The sequence below is a fragment of the Mchenga conophoros genome, linkage group LG7 (genome assembly GCF_057382185.1).
Source record: "Mchenga conophoros isolate Kocher_MC1m ecotype Shallow Benthic linkage group LG7, M_conophoros_male_GT1.1, whole genome shotgun sequence".
Classification (NCBI taxonomy): domain Eukaryota; kingdom Metazoa; phylum Chordata; class Actinopteri; order Cichliformes; family Cichlidae; genus Mchenga; species Mchenga conophoros.
The window spans coordinates 10,320,352-10,342,788 of record NC_140532.1 but is presented as its reverse complement, the minus strand read 5'-3'; the positions used below and the strand labels follow the sequence as shown (position 1 = coordinate 10,342,788).

Sequence of the window (22,437 nt, the reverse complement as noted above, 5' to 3'; positions counted from 1 at the left end):
GTGCACAGAGTTACTCATGCATTTTGCTTCACTAAGCATGTTTATTTGTTAATGAAACTAAATGAACTGATACTCTATAATGGAGGCTGTGTGGATTATATCTAGCCCATTATTACTGTGGAAGAGATCCGGAACCAAGGCTGGTTGGAACATTTACCTTAACTAAATTGACAGAGAGCACTATAAGAAGAAAACTTAGAGGCAGGTCAGATGAACTAATTTCTTCTAAGACAGAGTCTAAAGCTGAACTTTACAATATATAAGCCGGGGAAAGCGCTCTCATTCTGTCTTTCAGACAACAGAGGGTCATAGCTTGCTCACTTTCTTAATGGTGCTCGGGCATGCTCACACTGCAAATCCAAAAGAGGACCTAGCACATACATAAAGCAGATGAGGCATTATTTGCCTTTCTTGTGCTCAGTGTTGATTTAAATCCACTGTGCTTTCAGGAACAAGAGAAATAAGTGAACGTGACAGGGGTGCGTCATTTGTCTAGAAAATGCAATTAATCGGGTATAACATTTAAAGTGATGTGAAATTATCCAGTGCTGCTCTTTTTTTTAATTATTATTATTATCCAGCTATACTGCAACTCACGATCACAGCAATGACATATCAAATCTGTCAGCGGCCACTGAGAAGACGTTCAGCATAAGGGTAAATTTTCAGGTCTGATCACACGTGACTCCAGGGGAAATAAATCGCTTGTCCCCTTTAATTTCAATTTCCGTGCGTGATATATATTGTGATCACCTGTCAGATGTGGCGCATGCGCGCAAAAGTGGGAGGCGGAGTGGATGCTGATCGCTCTCTATCCGCTGCCCTGTGCTCTCTATCCCCCGGCGATCAGACAGACACGGATAGGGGATATCTCAGGAAGGTTGGGCAGGATGGGGAGACAGATCAGCTGTTGATGAAGGTACTGTTTCTCTTCGGTTTCTCTTGAATTCTGCGCTTCAGTGTTTGACATTGTGACCGTGGAGGGTGAAGGATGCTTGGTTGCATGCAGGATGGGAGGAGGTGAGCGGGGGGCGCAGAGTGGATAACAGATGGTATTTCGGGAAATCACAGGGATGACAGAGCTGTTACTGGGTTTCGTCACAGTTTTACGCTGGTTTACAATAATCTAGAACAGTATACTACACATTAAGTATAAAAAATATTCGTTAAGATACCTGGTCAAGGACACAAGAAAAAGGTGAGAATGTGTTTTCCATTTTTTCGCTCACCCGTGGGCTTGGGCTGTTATCACCTCGTACCCTCTGCGGACTAAGATGTTGTCCGGTTTAGAATGGTTGGTGGTTATGCATGATGCCTTTTCATATCGGTAAAGCGCCGTGGATACGTCAGATACACCGCGTATGAGTGAACCTGAGCTGCAAGTGAGCATTGCGTAGTAAACGCCGAACGCAGCTGTAATTGCCTATTTAGAAAGATAATTGGTCATCACAGACTTGTATTGTCCTTGATGTTGCTTTTGTCCAAGAAACTATCAGTATTTACTTCCCATGCATTATTTGCTGGGCCGCTACCCGGATGTGCCTGCAGTTTCTCCAGTGAAAGCGCTAGATTTCCTGTGTTTACTCGTCTGGCTGCTGTAAAACACGTCTTGCGTGACATTTTTCACTCCGTGACAATCGGTGCCATTCGGATAATGAAAATCGAATTCTGTCACCGTGAAAAAAAATGGTGTTCTGGACCCGCAAGTCCACCTTCAATAGTCATTTGAATAGGATTTGTAGTAGCCCGGTCAATTGAGAGCAACATCCCCCTCCTGTATTGCACATTAGGCTGTATCGTAGGCTTTAACTGGCTGACAAGGATCTCTCTGATTTGTATAGGCTGCAAGCAGCAGAGCGGTTCTGGTCCCGTCCATGGTACTGAAAGCAACAGTCGGTGTGGAGTAAATCAAAGAGAATGAATCTTTAATGGCTTTAATGACAAATAATAATAGTTCTAACCAGAATGGAAATAAATATAATTTATCAAACACCGGTGTGTCTAATACACAGATTCTTACAGAATATTTATATGAAAATTTCTCTATTGAAAACCATGCAGTTAATAGGTTCAGATAAGGATACACTTGTCTAAATCGAGTTAAGTACATATTGTGTAATGCATTGATGGTCTTCAAAGTTGAGTTATTAGATTAAGCCAACTTTATGTTAATGTTGAGTGGATGGGTGAAACTACGTTATCCCTTCTTCTACATACTTGTGGTCCGCAAATGTTACTCTCTTTCATTATCCCTCCCTTGTTTCTGTCACCTCACACATCCTCTCTTTGTCTGTCATGTATGTAGGAAGTCTGACGTAGATGCTGAGCCAGAGGAGAGCCCAGGGAGCAGCAGCAGTAGCAGCAGCAGCAGGAGTGGGGCTGTAGATGCCCTCTCCACCGGTCCAGCCCCCCCTCAGGCATCTGTGGGAGAGCCGGGTCAAAGTGGAGACAGTTCCTGCTCTGACTCTGACAGTCCTGTAGATTCCAGCTCCTGCAAGGAGGAAGAGGGGGAGGACGAGGAAGACCCAACAATGTTCTCCTCCAAATTCCTTAGTGGGGCAAACCCCCTCAATGCCGTGTCCTCTGCTGTAAATAAGTTTGGTTTGTTTGGAGATGATGGTGAGGGGGATAAAAAATCACCTCCCCAGCAGGGGCAAAAGCAATCTGGAGAACAGAAGCCAACAGCAGGCTCTGGAAAAGACCATCAACAGCAACCGCATCCCCATAAACCAGGCCAATCTCCCCCTATGCAAAAGACCCAACAACCTCCCAAGCAAGGTTCACCACAGCTACATGGAAATGGACAAACTGGCCCCTCAAACAAACCTGCTGGGCAACAAACAACTTCAAAGACAGGGGCTCAACCTGAAGTCCAGCCTAAAGGAGAACCCCCCAAAAACCAACCTATACAGCAAAGTTCTCCTAAACCTGGAGCTCAACAACAGACAAGGATGCAGCAACAAAACCCCACTAAGACTGGTGCACAAGGGTCAACAAAGGTTGGGTCTGAGGTTGGAAAACAACAGCAGGCATCACCAAAAATTGGGCAGCAACAGCATGACTCGTCTAAGGCAGGACCAGAGCAGAAAGGCATCAGGGCCACATCCCAACAGCAGTCCTCTGATAAGCAAGGGAGTAAGGGACCTGGTCCAACTGGCATGACACAAGCAGGGTCTTCATCACCTGGAACAGCCAAAGCAAGATCAGGGTCAACAGCAGTAGCAAAGCTTTGCCCAGTGTGTAAAACAACACAACTTACAAAAGAACCAGCTAACCATAAAACCTGTACACAGTGTAAAATGGATGTGTGCAGCTTGTGTGGCTTCAGCCCTCCAGACTCTAATGTAAGTAGTGGTTTAATTTAGTCTTAATGTGATCTATTTTATGCTTTCTCGTAATTTTGCTTCAATGCAAATGTTCTTTTATTTGATACTACAAATTTCAAGCAGTTTTCTTTGGTTGGATACTTTTGCTATACACTACACTTACAGAATTAATACATATGTAATTAAAAATATTAATGCAGTGTAGTTTTAATTGATATCATGAGACAATGAGGGCAAATGGCCAGGAGTTGAATGGTTATTCATTTGCATCTATCAATGCATCTTAAAAGTTCAGAATATCATAAAAAATGCATTTTGTCATTTAATTAAAAAAGGTAATATTTAATGCACATTTAAATATTTCAAGCCTTTTTGTTTTCATTTTGACAATCACAGCTCATAGCTCACAAAAATACAAAAATCAGTGTCTCACATTATTCAAATATTTCAGTTTGAGATTAAAACTTCTACTCAAACAGTATAAATACCGTGTATGCCTCAGTCTAATTCAGTGCACGCAACCTCAGTCACGGGGAAGACTGCTGACTTGACTGCTGTTCAGGTGGTGATCTTCGACACCCTCTACAAGGAGAGTAAGCCACAGAAGATCATTGCTGAAACGGCTGCCTGTTTGCAGAGTGCTGTATCATAGAATATTCATGGAAATTTGACTGGAAGGAAAAAGTGTGGTAGGAAGAGGTGCACAAGCAACATGTATAAGTGCAGCCTTGAGAGGACTGTTAAGACCAATCGATTGAAGAACTCTGAAGAGCTTTGCATAGAATGAAGTAACATGTTAGTACAATACTGTGAACAAATCTTGAGCCACCCCTCATTTCTTTATATTTTGCTATGAAAATGTGAGATATGTTCAGCTGTTTACTGAAGCTGTTGCAAAACTACATGGAAATGCAATGTAGAATGCAAAAATCGTGTTTGTATAATTCTGACAAGCATGGAAGTCGGTCTTTGGTATGACCACCTTTATTCACCAACACAGCTTGAAATCTATTAGGCAGGTTTTCTTGTAATTTCTTTAAGTAGTCTTCAGCAATAGTTTTCCAGTCTTTCTGAAGGACGTTCAGCCTCTTCTTTGGATGTTGGTTGCCTTTTATTCCATTTTATCCCAAGATGATCACACACTGTTTCAGTAATGTTAAATGCTAGATTCTCAAGTGACCAATCTATGACTAACAGTCTTCCACTGTGTTTTTCTATCCAGGTATGCTTTAGGCAGTATATTTGAGATCATTTTCATGCTGAAAATGAAGCTGTTGCCAATCAGCCATTTTCGAGTTGGTATTGCTTGGTGGAAAATCTGATGGTAGATATCTATGTGCCAGAGGCTGAAATGCAGCCCCAAAACATGACAGAGTGTCCAGCGTGTTCTACAGATACCTGTAGACACAGTACTCACTGTTGTACTTCTCTTCTGACATCCTTTGTATGTACTGATGATGATTTGAACTAAAATTTGGTTTTGCCACTGATTTTCTGGAGTAGTTTGGCATACTTCCTTGTTTTCCTTCCTTAAGATTAACTCATTTACAGCTACCCTTCTACTGAGACCATTTCAAGATTCACTGAATAGTACATGGATCAACTTAAGGACCAGTGTCAGGTGTTTTCTTGATTTTTTTCCTATTTCTCAAGAACATGACTGTCAGATACTACTCATATCTTATTGATGGTCTAAGGAGCTTGGAAAGAAAAGCGTCTCGAATTCTTTAAGTTGCTTGAAAACGTTTCACCTCTCATCTGAGAAGCTTCTTCAGTTCTAAGGTCAAATGATGGAGAGTCCCAGATTTAAGCCCTATGGGAGTCCCCCAAGAGGGACAATGGACCCCCTAATGATCCTCTACCTAATCACCAAGGTGTGAAAATGGGTGTAGGCCACAATCAGCCAACCATCTGTCTTCTCTGTCCAAAATGTGAACATTGGTGTCCTCGATGGAGTGACCTTTGTACTTTAGATGCAGAGTCTTGTCCCGTCGAGGTGGCTCTTCTATGTTGTGCCATGCGTTTATGAAGTGGCTGTTTGCTCTCTCCAATGTAGAGGTCTGAGCATTCCCTGCTCCACTGTACAGCAGTGTTCCTCGCTACACTGTACAGCAACAGTGCTGTACAGTGTAGCAAGGAACAGTCTACATTAAACAACGATGACCTGGATGACTGAGAACCTTCACAGACATCCTATTGATGGTTTTCTTTAGTCCTGACACATTTTCTTTTTTCTCCACTTGTCAAATTTCTGCAAAATTTTAAGTAAACTCTGTACAACGTGTTAAGAAATGGAGAGTTTTCAGCTAGTAGCTCTTTGGGAATCTATTTCTATAACAATTTATAACTATAGCAATTTATAACTATAGCTAGTTATAAATAAAGTATCTAAAACTTGTATTAACTATTTTATGCCTTTGAAACTGTGTTATTTTTGGACTTTTCATTGATTTAATTTCAGAAGAAATTATATAATTTTGCGATGTGCTGCTGGTAACAAACGTGCCTAAATATATAATTTAAAATTGGTTCTTGGCTAACTTGTCTGTTATGTGTATGTATATGACACTAGTTCATTCATTGAGTTAGGTGCCTTTTTATGCTTGATTGAGTCATAGGCCAGTGTTAAGTGGCTTAACAAACAAGCAAAAGCATTCCATTCATAATTGCTAGGTACAAGGACTGTATTGAAAATGGGAAAATTTAGTCAATATCTAATATCCAAAGAAAATCCTTGAAAGACCTTCACAAAGCTTGAGGAACTCTTGCTCTACTACTTTAAAATTACAAGAAGGAAATAAAATAAAGAGAAATGAGGGCTCGCTCTAGAGTTTTGCACAGCACTTAACTTCAAGAACCACTACACACAAACAGCTTCAGGAAAGGGTCTACAACGATCTAATTTCTATTATCAATCATACCAAACAATCAATACTCAGAGACAATGTCAGAATCGTCTTATCTTGGCTAAGGAGAAAGATATTTCCATTTTCAGCAGGATTTAGCTCATGCACACAGTGCCAAAACTACTAACAAATAATTCGCTGACTATCTTGTCACTGTCCTTGATTGGTCAGCCACCTCACCTGACCTGAACCTCATTAAAAATCTGTAGGGTATTGTCAAGAGGAAGATGAGAAACACCTGACCTGAGAATGTATACAAGATGAAGGTTGCTGTTAAAGCAACTTGATCTTCAAGAACACCTTAGCAAGCTGGTCTGCTGTATGTCACAACACAGCATATTAACAATAATAATAATAATAATAATAATACATTTTATTTGAGGGCACCTTTCAAAAACCCAAGATCACCTTACAAAAGAACAAAATTAATAAAAGAAGCAATAGTCATAAAATAAGTTAAAATTGCAAAGCAGAACTTGACAACAGATAAAATCAGCACTAAAGCGAATAAGCCAGTTTGAACAGATGTGTTTTGAGCTGTGACTTAAATGTGGGAAGAGAGTTTATATTTCTTATGGCTGGAGGAAGAGAGTTCCAGAGTCGAGGAGCAGAGCGACTGAAGGCTCTGTTCCCCATAGTGGTAAGACGTGCGGACGGAACAGTAAGATGAATAGCAGATGAGGATCGGAGAGGGCGGGAAACAGTGGTGATATGGAGCAGGTCACACAAATAGGAAGGAGCAGATTTATGGATACATTTGAACGTGAGAAGTAAGATTTTAAAGTTTATCCTGACTTCTATGGGCAACCAGTGAAGCTGCTGAAGAACTGGCCTAATATGAGCTCTTGAAGGAGTACGCGTTATGACCCGAGCTGTGGAATTTTGAAGAAGTTGGAGTTTATGAAGGGACCTTTTAGGGAGACCAAATAAGAGGGAATTGCAGTAATCAATGCGGGACGTAATAAGACTATGGACAAGGATGGCAGCAGCATGGGGAGTAAGGAAGGGGCGTAAGTGGAAATATGCAGACCAGGTTATGTAATTAATGTGGGACTGGAATGAAAGAGTATTATCAAGTATGACACCCAAACTCTTAACCTGAGGGGAGGAAAGGGTGGGAGAACTTTCAATGTCAATGGAAAAACTGTGGCATTTGGATAAGATAGAGGCTGTACCAACAAGTAAAACGTCTGTTTTATTACTGTTTAGTTTAAGAAAATTGGAGGAGAACCAGGATCTAATCTCGATAAGACAGTTTGAGAGGGAGGTAGGTGGGAGGGATGAATTGGGTTTAGAAGAAATATAGAGCTGGGTGTCATCGGCATAACAGTGAAAATTTATATGATATTTTCGGAATATATGACCAAGAGGGAGCATGTAAATAATGAATAAAAGAGGCCCTAATACTGAACCCTGGGGCACACCAGCAGAAACAGGATGGAGACTTGAAGAATGGAATTTAAATTGGATAAACTGAGTGCTGTCTGAGAGATAGGAGGTGAACCAGGCAAGGGCCGTATGACTAATGCCAATGGATGCTAGCCGGTTCAGGAGGATATTGTGAGAAATGGTATCAAACGCCGCACTAAGATCAAGAAGGATGAGGATGGATAGGAGACCAGAATCAGCTGCCATCAGAAGGTCATTGATAATCCTTAACAAAGCAGTTTCTGTGCTATGACTGGGGCGGAAACCAGATTGAAATTGTTCATAGAGATTATGTTTATTGAGGTGTAAGTGAACTGGGAGGTGACAATTTTTTCAAGAATTTTTGAAATAAAGGGTAGATTTGATATAGGGCAAAGATTATCAAAGTTATGGGGGTCTGCACCAGGCTTTTTGAGAGTTGGAATAAAAGAAGCCTTTTTCAGAGATGAAGGAACGATTCCAGTGTTAAGGGAGGAATGTATAATACTGGTTATGAGAGGAGCTAATGAGGGAAGACAGGCTTTAACTAACACAGTGGGAAGAGGGTCAAGGTGACAGGTGGATGATTTAGATTTTATAATAAGATTAGATACATCAGTTATGGAGGGAAGAGGAAAGCTTGAAAAAAGTGAGGGGAAACAGGAAGTCTACTTCAGAGTTGGAAGCTCCTGCAGAGTTAAGTTGACGGTGGATATCTGAGATTTTACGGGTGAACAAAGACATAAGAGAATTACAAAAGTCAGCAGAATACATATGGGAGGGTAATATGTCTGGAGGTTTTGTAATTTTACTGAACATTGAAAAGAGAGACCTTGAGCTACCTTCATTAGAACTGATTAAACCAGAGTAGTATGTGGATTTGGCTGAAGCAGTGCAGTCCTTATAGAACAAAACATAAACATTATACATTTCTTTATGTAGTCCATTTTGATCCAATAGTATGTTTTCAAGGAGCTCCAATCAAGTATTGAGTGTATAAATGAACATATTTTTCAGAGGTTTGATATTTTGTGTTGTAAATCCTTTTTTGATTGATATTCTTATAATCTGAGATAGAGATTTCTGATTTTCCTGAGATATAAGCTATAATCAAAATTGCTATCTTTTATCTAACAATTAAAGCAACAAAGACTTGAAATATTTCACTTAATGTGTTTTAGCACATTAGCACATACTTTGAACAAAGTATATTGTTCAAAGTACTTTGCAATGTCTTTTCACATTCACACACAAGGGGTTTTACAATTTTGGGTTCAATGTCTTACCAAAGGACACGGAACCCTTACCGTGCTAGTAGTGGGCAAGCTACTTGGTGACACCAAAGTTCTTACAAGATGAAATATTGTACTATCGCAAGTATTGTACATTTTATGTCATGTATTTGAAAACTGCTGTTAGATTGTGTTTAATTAGTATTGAATTAACACGGGTTTAGCACTGGTAGAGCTAAATCAATCTGGTACCATTATTGAATCACTAGTTTTTACATTTTTTTTATTTTCAAAAGTTTCAAAACTCAGTTGTGATGTCCCTTGAATAATTTGGGGAAATGTACTTTTTTTCTTCTTTCACCTTATTACATTATGTGCATCTATCTGCACATATCTTTTAATAAATTTATTTGTCTTTGTTTTTTTGTACAGGCACACGAGTGGCTTTGTCTTACTTGCCAAATACAGAGAGCTCAAGGATCTTCTGAACTGCCAGGACCTCCCATGAAAAACCCCACACCTAACAAAATGTCTGGTCCCCAAAAACAGACACCATCAGCTGCTGAGCCTGTCAAAAAGGAAATATCAGCACCAGGTTCACCGCAGAAAATCCAGTCTAAATCAACAAAAGTGCCAGAAAAGGCAGAAGCTGCTAAAGGACCGGAGGCTCAAAAAAAAGGCAGTCCAGCACCTGTTCAGAAAATGACACCTGAGGCCCAGAGAGCATCAGGATCTCCTAAGCCACACCAAACTAATCAGACTGAACGCAAGCAAAGCAGTGCCACCTCAGCACCCCAGCAGCAGTCAGGAGGTTTATTTGGCTTTGGAGGTACTAAAACTGAAACTGCAAAGACAGAAGATTCAGTGACTGGAAAGATGTTTGGCTTTGGTTCGTCTATTTTTAGTTCTGCATCTAATTTGATAGCTTCTGCTGTTCAAGATGAGGCTAAAACAACTCCACCGGTTTCTCCTAAAATGCAATCTTCCAAGGAGACCAAACCGCCTTCTATCCAAAAGTCAGAACAAGACAAGAAACAAGAACAACCTCAACAAGCAAAGGTTCATCCAGCTGGACAGGCAAAAGCAGAAAAATCCCTGCCAGTCACTCCAAAGACAGCAACAACTTCCCACACTGCTCCGACTACAAGCCAATCCACTTGTCCTCTCTGTAAAATAGTGCTTAACATGGGCTCGAAGGATCCTCCCAACTACAACACATGCACTGAATGCAAAACCGTTGTCTGCAATCAATGTGGTTTTAACCCCATGCCAAACGTTAATGAGGTAAGAGGTGCAGTTTACTGAAGTAACTTAGGAAAATTAAAATAAAATGTATATCTTTTTAATTTTGGAGTTTTAAAGGGTCAGTACATTTGTTTGCTGTAATATTTTACAGATTTCTCAGAAGTGTCTTTTACTTGGACTTCTGAGGCATGCTTAAGAATTAAGCTTGTTGAAGCTGTTAAGATCCTTTTTTATGTTATTTCATAGATTGGAGAGCTATTATCAAAGAACCATTACATGTTAGATGATATACAAAATTTTGTTACATTTGAGCGTTTTTCACAAAGTTTTATGAACACAGAAGTTACCCGAGAAAGCTATTTTGTTTTTGTTTTCATGTGCAGTCCTGTTGAACGTCTGATACTTTGACTAAGAGTCACACTGAGAATGCTATTTGTCAGATCCTTTAATCATGCTGAGCAGGGGAAGGCTCACACTCCTGCAAACAGCTGTCTTTTCCATTAGACCTAGATCTCTTTTCAAGTAAAAGGGAGTGGCATTTTATTTCTTTCAATAATTTTACCACTCTTATATGGTTATATAACAGAAACAAGAAATAAAAATGCTCAGTAATGCTTGAACAGTGTTGTTGCTTTTTCACATTCATACTGTGCAAGTTCCTGTTCTTGGATTTTGGACAAAGACATTTACTTTTAAAGGTGTTTTCAAAATACATCACTGCTCAAAGTAAAGCCTTTGAGGGTAAATGACAAAGTACCTACTGTGTTGTGATACTGCCTTAAACTAAAATAATACTATCATTATTGCTCTCAGTTTTTTAATTTGTAAGTTAAACAAATAGTTATTGGCGATTAATCCTTCTTTAAGCTTTTGTTTTGCTGCACTATTTTTAGTTGGAAAACCAAATTTATTTGGATACAGTTAAAATACATTACATTGTCTCATGTAGATATTTGGTGCTACAAATAGCACCATAAAGTACTATCCCAATCTTAAGCTGATTTTTGGACCACCACAGTTCTTGCTTACTGTAGTTATAACATTTTTTGTGCATTTGTATTTCTATGGTTCTTTTCTCTTTTTGTGGTTTTTTTTCCATAAGACTGTTTTTGTGTTTTTAGGATTAATACATTTATAATGTATTTTATGCTGTTCTTTTAAGGGGAAGGAGTGGCTATGTCTAAACTGCCAGGTGAAACGGGCTGCTGGAGGAATTGGACCTCAAATTGATACATCTTTGGGAAAATCTTTCAAAAAGACTACTCCCACACAGCCTACACCACAGAAGACTAATGCACCAGGCTCTCCCCAGAGAAAAGTACCAACATCAGCACCACAGCCAGCAAAGACTAAAGAACCAGACAGTCAAAAGGCAGTCAGCCCAGCTCCTGGTCAGACAGCATCTCAGGAGAACAAGAAGACACAACCGCAGCAGACGAATCAAACTGTAGGAAAGCAGGAAAGCACCACTAAAGCTGCACAGCAAGAGTCCGGAGGCCTCTTTGGTTTTGGTGGTGCTAAAACTCAGCCTGATGCTACAAAGCCTGCAGATTCAGTGACAGGGAAAATGTTTGGTTTTGGTTCCTCCATTTTCAACTCTGCATCTACTTTGATTACCACAGCTGTTCAAGATGAACCTAAAAGTACACCACCTGTTTCTCCCAAGATGTCTGCTGCAAAGGATTCTAAACCCCCCACTTCGAAATCTCCTCTTCCAGTCAAGAAGCTGGAAGAGGCCAAAAAAACAGAGGAACTACAGAAAGCCAAGGGCTCACCACCAGTACAGCCAAAAGCAGACAAGCCATCATCAGAGCAACCAAAGAAAGCATCAGCTCCACCAGTTGTTTCCAAGGCAGGCCAGTCTACCTGCTCTCTCTGTAAACTGGAACTTAATGTTGGCTCTAAAGATCCTCCCAACTATAATACTTGTACTGAGTGCAAAAACACTGTCTGCAACCAGTGTGGATTTAATCCTATGCCAAATGTTAAGGAGGTAAGTTAAGAAGAATTGTGTCGAATATAACAATTTATTTGAACAATAACTGTGACATTATGTCTTTTTTATTGTTGTCACTTTAAAATGTCTTAACATTAAAATGTATTCCGCAGCACGACTGATTGAATTTTTAAATATTGTTGCTCCATTGTAGGTGAAGGAGTGGCTATGTCTCAACTGTCAGATGCAGAGAGCACTGGGAGCATCAGAACCTCCAGGAACTCCCATGATGAAAATACAGGCGTCACCGAGTAAAGTCACTGCACAAGACAGTGCCCTAAAGAAGGAAACTCCCCCAGTGGATAAACTTCAAAAGAAAGAGAATGTGACATCTGCTGAATCTAAATTAAAGGAGCCCTCTCCATCAAGCTCACCTCAGCGGAAAGTGCAAAAGCCAGGAGAACAGCTGGCAAAGACTGAAGATGTGAAAGGATCTGAAAGTCATAGGCAGGCCAGTCCAGCTTCTGGTCAGAAAAATGCACAGCAAAGCTTGAAGACAGGTCCTCAGAAGCCAACAGATCAGATAAATCAACCAGGATCTAAAAGGGGTAGTACAGCATCGACACAAGGGGAATCTGGATCGTTCTTTGGCTTTGGCAGTTCTACAACTCAACCTGATTCTGCAAAGACCCCTGAATCACTAGGTGGAAAAATGTTTGGCTTTGGTAGCTCCATCTTCAGTTCTGCATCGACTTTAATAAACTCAGCTGTCCAAGATGAATCCAAAAAGACACCACCAGTGTCTCCTAAGATGTCTTCTGCACGTGACTCCAAGTCTCCCACTGTCAAGAAACTGGTACAGGAGAAAACATCAGAGCAAACACAAAAAGACAAAGGTTCACCATCAGTACAGACAAAAGCAGGCAAACCTCCTGAAGAGGCATCCAAGACAGCACCTGCATTGCCTGTCGTTTCTAAGACAGGCCAGTCAACTTGTCCGATCTGTAAACTGGAACTCAATATGGGTTCTAAAGACCCTCCCAACTACAACACCTGTACTGAGTGCAAAAACACTGTCTGCAACCAATGTGGATTTGATCCTATGCCAAATGTTAAGGAGGTAAGAAAATACTTGAACAATCACCTATACATATTACATATATAAATGTTTGTCAATGAACTTATTACAGTCTTTTAATAGTAAAATATTCTATTGCATTAAAACTACCCTGACTATATTTTAATTAATTTTTCCTTGCTTTAATATAGGGGAAGGTGTGGTTATGTCTCAACTGTCAGATGAAAAAACCAGCAGAGCAACCAGAAAAGCCACCGCAGAGCCAAAAGACAGGACCTCAAAAACCACCTGAACAGAGAAATCCAACTGAAATCAAAAAGAGTAGTATTACATCCACTACACAAGAGGAGTCTGGAGCTGTCTTTGGATTTGGCCGTTCCACACCTCCCTCAGATTCTACAAAGCTTGGTGAATCACGGGGTGGAAAAATGTTTGGCTTTGGTACCTCCATCTTCAGTTCGGCTTCGACTTTAATAAACTCAGCTGTCCAAGATGAATCCAAAAAGACACCACCAGTTTCTCCTAAGCTTCCTGTCTCAAAGGCGAGTGAATCACCATTTGTTCAGAAGCAGGAGCAGGAGAAGAAGGCTGTGCAAGTTCAAGAAGCCAAGACCTCTCCCCTGATACAAGCCAAAGTAGAGAAAGAGCCAGCTTCACCAGCTCTTCCAAAGGCAGGCCAATCTACCTGTCCACTCTGTAAGATGAAACTCAACTTTGGCTCAAAGGAACCGCCAAACTACAGCAAATGCACTGAATGCAAGAACACTGTGTGTAACCAGTGTGGATTCAATCCAATGCCAAATGTGTCAGAGGTAGGAGAAGCAATAATTACTCGTTTTACTTTAATAAAACTTCAATAAAATGCACGGCATAAATTACATATATAGACCTGTAATTGAATTGTTATTACAACATTAATTTAGATGTTAATATTATTTTAAATGTTTCATATTTTAATAAAATATACTTTGTTTTTGCAGGTTGGTTATGCAGAATGGTTATGTCTGAACTGTCAGATGCAGAGAGCTCTTAGTGCAGCTGAACCCACAGGGCCTCCTGTGAAACACCTCCATGGAGATAAAAAAATTTCTCCATCTGCTGTACATCATAAAGCAATAGTTACTGATCAAGTGGAAACTAAAAAGGAAATAAAATCAGATGCAGCTCCTAAGATGGAGACTCCAGGGGCTTGCATACTTCAAAAGAAGGACACAGCCACACTAGGCTCTCCTCAGAAGACACGGTCCACAGCAGTAGCACCTTCATCTAAGGAGGCTAAAGGACCCGAAAGTGAAGGACATCCTAGCCCAACTCCTGGTGAGAAAAAGCCTCTTGATATTTCAGTTGCATCAGGCCCTGAGAAACCAACTGACCAGGGAAGTCAACCGGTATTAAAACAGAGTAAGGTCACCACAGTCACACAAGAGGAGTCTGGAAACCCACTAGGTTTGGGTGGTAAAATCGTAACTGATACTTCAAAAACAACAGAATCCATCAGTGGAAAGATGTTTGGCTTTGGATCTTCCATTTTCAGCTCAGCATCCACTTTGATATCATCTGCAGTTCAAGACGAATCACGGACCACACCACCAAGCTCTCGAAAAATGTCTGCGCCAGCACAAGTCTCGCCGAAGATGTCTGCTGCAACCAAGAGTTCTCCAAAAAGTACACCAACAGTTTCTCCCAAGATGTCACCGGCAAGGGAGCCTAAAACTCTTCCTCAGAAGCCAGAACAAAAGAAGAAACCAGAAGAATCCCACCAAAGCAAAGATGATAAAGCTCTACCACAAGTAGCAAAAGTGTCTCATATGGCTCCTAATGCAGGCCAGACAACCTGTCCACTGTGTAAGGCTGAGCTTAACATAGGCTCCAAGGACCCACCTAACTATAACACCTGCACTGAGTGCAAGAACATTGTCTGCAACCAATGTGGATTTAATCCCATGCCAGTAGGAGAGGTAAGTACATGAATACAAGATTTAAAAAATATTGTCTGTTTTCCACATTGCCTGTAGTGTCAAAACAATCAAATACCACCATGCTGGCAGCAGTTATAGTCTCAGGCATGTTTTTGTGGTCATCTGTGTCCATGTCTGTGCATCTCAGACTTGAAAACATCTCAAACACACCATGTGATTTTTTTAAAAAATTTTTAGCCAAACACTGTAGTGTACTCAGAATTTAGTTATCAAAAGTCAATGCCACTGTGAGCTGAAAATATGCCTTTTGTCATAATTAATAAATCAGATGATAATTCTTATAAAATTTAATATAAATGGCTAATAGGATTAAAAGATATAGTGATGATGTCTTATAAAGAGAAGTTAAAACATTTTTCAAGCCATTATCCAATGCTCTATCTCAAGAGCAGAGGTAATATAATAATCCTATTTCACTTTGGGCCAGATACTGTGTAGGTGACTTTAATCTTTGGTACCGGCCTTTTGAATTCAATCATTAAAAGTTGCTTTTTAAAGTAATTTATTTGTAGATGTATCATCTGTGGTATTAAACTATATTTAAGTAGAGATTTGATGAATTTGTTTTGATGCATAATGTATACATTTGATGATATAATCTGTAGTTATAAAGCATCACTTAACCAAGTGTCTATTATATTTTAGGTAAAAGAGTGGCTGTGTCTTAATTGTCAGATGAAAAGAGCAGTAGAAGCTTCTGAGCTTACTGGACCTCCATCACTAAAGTCACAAATGTCACCCAATAAAGTTTCTTTACCTGCTACAGTCCAGTCCAAGGAATCTTCCAAACTGACTACTCCTCAAACAAAGGACAGTCCAGACACAGCTGTACAAAAGCAAACCTCAGAAGCAGTCTCCCCACAAAGAAAACAATCAACAGCATCTGTGAAACAGGCTAGCCCAGCACCTGAACGTAAAACATCGGAAGAAAAAGCGAAAACAGCTCCTGAAAAAGTCCCAGATCAGGCAACCCAACCTGGTCGTAAGCAAACTAATGCCAAAGCAGCAACACAGCAAGAGTCAGGAGGCTTCTTTGGCTTTGCTGGTCCTAAGCCTCAACCTGAAGCTGCAAAGTCTGCAGAGTCAGTGAGTGGAAAAATGTTAGGCTTTAGTTCTTCAATCTTCAGTTCTGCATCTACTTTGATAACCTCAGCAGTTCGGGACCAGCCAAAAACTACTCCACCAGTTTCACCTAAGATGTCTCCTGCAAGGGAAACCAAATCTTCCACTGTAAAGAAACCAGAACAGGAGACGAAATCTGATCAACCAGAGCAGATAAAGGGTCCACCATCAATCCAGTCAAAAGCAGAAGAGATGAAGCCCCCTGCTTCCCAGAAGCTGGAGCAGCAGAAGTTAACTGAGCCATCCCTGCAGACCAAAACACCAGCATCAAGACAGGTGCCATTAGAATCTCCAAAGGCAGCAGCTTCCCAAGCAGCTGTCAAACCAGATCAGTCTACCTGCCCACTCTGTAAGGTCAAACTTAACACTGGTTCCAAGGATCTGCCCAACTACAATACCTGCACTGAATGCAAAAACACTGTGTGCAACCAGTGTGGATTTAACCCTATGCCAGACGGAACTGGGGTAAGACTAAGAAGAAAACAAAACATGTTATTATTGACACTTTGTATTTAACTAATATCAGCAGACTTATACTTTTGAAATGTCTCTTGTTGACCTAGATTTCAGGATTTCAAGGAATATTCATCCAGGATTTAGGAATATTAAATAATGAAAAAATACTACGTATTACTAGATGTATTACAGCATTGGAAAAGTAAACTAAAATAAAAATAACTAGTTTAATAAACAATCAGTATTTGTAAATAGATCACCTAACAGTATGTGTGTGTGTATATAACTTTTAATTTTATTTAATTTTTCTTTCAGGCAAAGGAGTGGTTATGTCTTACCTGCCAGATGCAGCGGGCTCTAGGAGTAACAGAGCCTCCATCAGTAATTTCAGTGAATGCTCAGACACCTGCAAAACCCCAAAAGAAAGATGTCACCAGCCCAGCTGAACCTGAAAAGAAGGTGTATTCAGCACAGCAGTCACCTCAGAGGAAACTATCCGTAACGGCACAGCCTGCTACATCTGAGACTAAAGTCAAGCCAGAGGTTCACAAACAGGCCACCCCGGTTTCTTCTCAGAAAATACAACAGAAGCCCCAGAAAACATCAGCTCCTAACAAATCACCAGACCAAATCAGGCAGCCTGAACGTAAGCTGAGTACTGCCACTCCACCACCACGAAAAGAATCGGGAGGCTTCCTTGGATTTGGCAGTGGTAAATCTCAACCTGATGCTGAAAAGCAGGCAGAGTCTGTGACGGGGAAAATGTTTGGCTTTGGTTCTTCTATTTTCAGTTCTGCATCCACTTTGATTACCTCAGCTGTTCAGGACCAGCCTAAGACTCCACCAGTTTCTCCCAAGTTATCCCCTGCAAAACAGATCAAATCCCCTGCTACCCAGGAGAAAACCAAGGCTGAACAACCCCAGCTGATCCAGACACCACCATTAGTCTCAGCCAAAGTTGACAAGGCTCCATCAGAACCTCCAAAAACAGGTGAAGCCTCCCAAACCACCGTCAAACAAGGCCCGTCCACCTGTCCACTTTGTAAGGCTGGGCTCAACATAGGGTCTAAGGATCTGCCTAACTACAATGTCTGTACTGAATGCAAGAAAACTGTCTGTAACCAGTGTGGATTTAACCCAACACCAAATGAAACGGAGGTAAATAAACCAAAAATGTAGTTATTAAAATGTATGTTATGTATAATATATACGTTATGTTTTCTTAACTGTGGCGATTTATGCTTTTATTTTAAAAATTTAGTTGTTAAAGACACACTTACTCAAAATAATATGCTTTTCCTTGTAGATGAAGGAGTGGTTGTGTCTGACTTGCCAGATGCAACGAGCCCTCACAGCAGCTGAATCAGTACAGCCTCCACTGATGAAACCTCAGGCATCACCCAGCAAAGCATCCGCACCTGCCGCTGAGCAAAAAGATGTCTCTGAGACTAAAACGAAAGATATTATTCCCACACAGAAAACAGACGTATTAGAGAAAAAGCAGAAAGAAAGTCCAAAACCAGAGGCACCAGCAGAGAAAATGGATATCGTACATCGAACTCCAGATATCGTTCCACCTGCAAAAGACACCACAGCTACTGTTTCAGCTGAAGCAAAAGAGGAGAAAGTTAGTTCACTGCCTGCCAAGGATGTTCAAGCCATCACTGCACCTCCAAGCGAAGAAAGACAACTGCCTTCCCAAGGTGCACCTGTTATCACTAATGCTGAAACTTCAGCTATGAAGAAAAGTGATCTCACACCAAGTTTTCCTCTGCCTAAAGAAGATTCAGAAAAGGAAAACAATAAAGTTGAAACACTTCAGAAAACAGCTGAACAGCTGATTATATCCTCTGATCAAATACAGGAAAAACAACCCCTAAGCAAAGAATCACACCAAGTTGTTGCTCAGAAACCACAACTGGAAAAGAAGCAACCTCAGCCAGTCAAGGCTCCTCTATCAGAGCAGACAACAGTGGATAAAACACCAATAGAGTCTGAAAAACCAGAAGCTGCTCCCAAAGGGGCTCACTCTACTTGTCCACTCTGTAAAGCAGAACTCAACATGGACTCCAAAAATGTTCCAAACTACAACACCTGCACTGACTGCAAGACCACTGTGTGCAACAAGTGTGGATTTAGTCCTATGCCAAATGTAACAGAGGTAATTAAATGTTTTATCAGTGTAGAATGCCTATTTAGACATAGTTCTAGTATTGGTTTGAATTTGCTTGTGTGAGAGAGAGATTGACAGAGCTCATGTGTGTTTTTCATACAGGTAAAGGAATGGCTATGTCTCAACTGTCAGATGCAGAGAGCACTTGGAGCCTCTGAACCTCCAGGCCTACCAATGATAAAACCACAACCTTCACCAAGCAAAGAGGTCCCTGCCAGCACACAGAAGACAGACATCTTGACAGCTTCTAAGAAAGATGTTTCTAAGCCAGATGTACCCAAAGGTGACCTTGTTAGCATTCCTGCAGCCAAAGAAACTGTCTCCCCTGTCAATATTGACCTAACTAAGGAGGTTGCTCCAAAAGTTGCTTCATTGCCTGACAAAATGATTTCATCCACTATCATAAAGACGGATGTTTCGCAAAAGCCTTCTGCAGAGACTCCCAAGGGACAGCCAGACACACCCCAGCAACAAACTCCAAAAATTCAGCCTGCCGCTCCCCCTGATTCAAAGACAGAAAAGGCACCCCCTCAACAGGCTCCAAAAGCTGCATCTTCTTTAGCTAAGTCTGCTCTTCCATCAGACCAAGAAGCAAGAAAGGCACCCCTTCAACAGCCTCCAAAAGCTGCGACCCCTCCAGCTAAATCTGCTCCATCACCTGTTCAGCCTGCAAAACAGGAATCAGGAGGCTTTTTTGGTTTTGGCAGTCCTAAAACACAGCCTGCTGCTGCAAAATCCGCTGAGTCAGTGACAGGAAAGATGTTTGGCTTTGGGTCATCGTTCTTAAGCTCTGCATCCAATTTAATAACATCAGCTGTTCAAGATGAGCCTAAAACTACACCACCAACGCCACGTAAAATGTCCACCACAGCCAGTGTCACTCCTAAAACTACACCACCAACGCCACGTAAAATGTCCACCACAGCCAGTGTCACTCCTAAAACTACACCACCAGCACCACGTAAAATGTCCACCACAGCCAGTGTCACTCCTAAAACTACACCACCAGCCTCTCCTAAAACATTACCTGCAAAGGACACCAAACCACCGCCTGTCCAGAAAACAGAGGAGAAGAAACCAGAGAAACCACAGCAGGATAAGACTCCTTCAACAGTTCAAGCCAAAGTGGACAAAGTTCCATCAGAGCCCCCTAAGGTGCCAGTAGACACCCAAGGTGCTTCAAAAGCAGATCAGTCTGTCTGCCCACTCTGTAAGGTGAAACTTACAGTGGGCCCCACAGATCCTCCTAACTACAACACTTGCACAGAATGCAAGACAACTGTCTGCAATCAGTGTGGCTTTAATCCAGTACCAGATGATTTAAAGGTATGCAACTTTCTGTTTATTGTTGCCCTTTTTGTAGTTTTCATATTTTTGTCACTCAATTATTGTGGGTCCTACTAAATCAAGTATTACTTGATTTACAAAACAATCCAGCCATAACAGCTTTATGAATATTTAACTGATGTTAATCTGAATTTAATCTAAATCTAAAGACTTAATCTAAATTATTTGTAATAAATTGCCTGAATTGGCTTAATTTTTGCCATTTATCTCCAGTAAAATGCACAAATTATAGGAAGAATTTGAATACCAAATTTGAGAAATAATTTGTTAAAATATAGATGTTTTATTTTTCAAGAGACATCGAAAACATGTTGCATACCCCAATTTGAGACTGTAACTTTTGAAACTTACATTTGGAGAAGAATTATCAGATTGAGCTGATAAAAGCTACGCTACTCTGAGTCAAAAATATAAAAAATAAAAGTAACAAAGCTGGGCATTATAGAAAAGCTTTTAAAACAATACAGGAGCTCTCACAGTTCCTATTGTTTGAAAAAAAAGTTCGCCTCTGATTTTTTTTTATAATTATGCCTTATTAAAATTGCATTAAAAGAAAATAAAAACTACATTACACTGGTAAAACAGTTTGAGAAATTAAACACATTTTATTTTTCAATGATCATGATTTGTTTGTATGAATGAATCCCCTTTGAATATATGCACGTTACATTAGTAACCTTGATATCATTGGATATTCTTTGTGCTTTAAAATCATTGCACCTTCATCTGATTTCAGAACACTGTTATTGTTTTTTTATTTATTGGACAGTGATTTATGCTTTCCATTACACTTGTTCCAGGTAAAGGAATGGCTTTGTTTAAACTGCCAGATGCAGAGAGCCCTTGGAGTATCTGAAGCCATTGAACCTACTGTGGTGAAACCCCAGCCCATGCCAAGCAAGGTTTCTACACCTCCTCACTCTGAACAGAAGGACACACCGACATTAGTCCAGAAGGAGAAAGCTGCAGAGTATGCAGATGTCCAAAAAGAGGCTACTCAAATAGTTCAACCCAGAAAAGAAATTCTCAAAGGTGAGGCTCCAGTGCCAACTGCAGTCCAAAGGATGGACAAAGCACAGCAAGATTCTAAGGAAAAGGCACAAGGACATGCTCAGGATGTGGCCAGCCAGCCAAAGCTTGTGGAAAAACCCCCACAAGGACAGATTTCACAACCTACAAAGCCAGAAGTAAAGTCAGGTTTCGCAAAACAAGAAGCTGGCAAACTACCACAACAGCCATCAAAGCCATTGACCCAATCTCCCAAGCCTGCCCCACCACCAGCTCAACCAGCGAAACAGGAGTCTGGTGGTTTCTTTGGCTTTGGTGCCCCTAAACCTACTGTTCCAAAGCCTGCTGAGTCAGTGACTGGGAAGATGTTTGGTTTTGGTTCATCAATTTTAAGTTCTGCATCTACATTGATAACCTCGGCAGTTCAGGATGAACCTAAAGTTACACCACCTACTCCACGGAAGATGTCCACTACAACAAGTGTCAGCCCTAAACCTACACCTCCGGTTTCTCCTAAGATGCCCCCAGTAAAGGATAGTAAACCACCGGCAACACAGACACCTGATCCACTTCAACAGGCCAAGGCTACACCATTAGCACAGGACAAAGTGCGTCAGGTTGCTCCTAAAGAAAGTCTGTCTACCTGTCTGCTCTGTAAGGTCAAACTCAATGTGGGAACGAAGGAGCCACCCAATTACAACACCTGTACTGAATGCAAGAACATTGTCTGCAATCTTTGTGGATTTAACCCCATGCCTCATACAGCAGTGGTAAGTACAAAAATACTCTTGAATACACATATTAATGTTTCAGTTACAATTTACAGAAAAAAGGGAGTTTTTTTCATCAGCTGATATGCCTTGTGTTCAACTGGCAGGAGTGATCCTTATCATGATCATGTCTTTTTGCATTAATGTGACAAAAGCACCTTATTTTAATATTCAGTGTTTCCATTGGGGAGCCAAACATGAGTAAGAGCACCACAGAGTGATAGTGAAGTGGCCATGTTGCTCCATTTGCACACTTTTCAACATAATTTATTTCAGTGGCTTCTTATTTTATATAAAACAAATTGTTCCAGTACAAAAGTTTTGGTCAGGCACATTGTTGGCTTTCATGTAAAAGTTGCATAAAATCTAATATAAGAACACTCACGTTTTGGCAATGCACCTGAGACATGTTAATGAGCATGTTAATGACTTTACAAGTGTTTGGTAGTCCT

General features: G+C 40.7%; 1 protein-coding gene across 1 annotated transcript in view; it reads left to right on the top strand.

Moving 5' to 3' along the window:
• The first annotated feature begins 857 nt into the window (after positions 1-857).
• pclob (piccolo presynaptic cytomatrix protein b) overlaps positions 858-22,437 on the top strand; it is a 61,568-nt gene continuing 39,988 nt past the window's right edge. The window contains exons 1-12 of the mRNA XM_085282009.1: positions 858-919; positions 2,306-3,344; positions 9,304-10,155; positions 11,279-12,109; positions 12,267-13,172; positions 13,322-13,942; positions 14,111-15,088; positions 15,755-16,696; positions 17,003-17,845; positions 17,994-18,848; positions 18,963-20,186; positions 21,008-21,985. Coding sequence (XP_085138135.1) covers positions 2,532-3,344; positions 9,304-10,155; positions 11,279-12,109; positions 12,267-13,172; positions 13,322-13,942; positions 14,111-15,088; positions 15,755-16,696; positions 17,003-17,845; positions 17,994-18,848; positions 18,963-20,186; positions 21,008-21,985 — 9,843 coding nt within the window. The 5' untranslated portion in view covers positions 858-919; positions 2,306-2,531. The remainder of the gene's footprint in view (positions 920-2,305; positions 3,345-9,303; positions 10,156-11,278; positions 12,110-12,266; positions 13,173-13,321; positions 13,943-14,110; positions 15,089-15,754; positions 16,697-17,002; positions 17,846-17,993; positions 18,849-18,962; positions 20,187-21,007; positions 21,986-22,437) is intronic.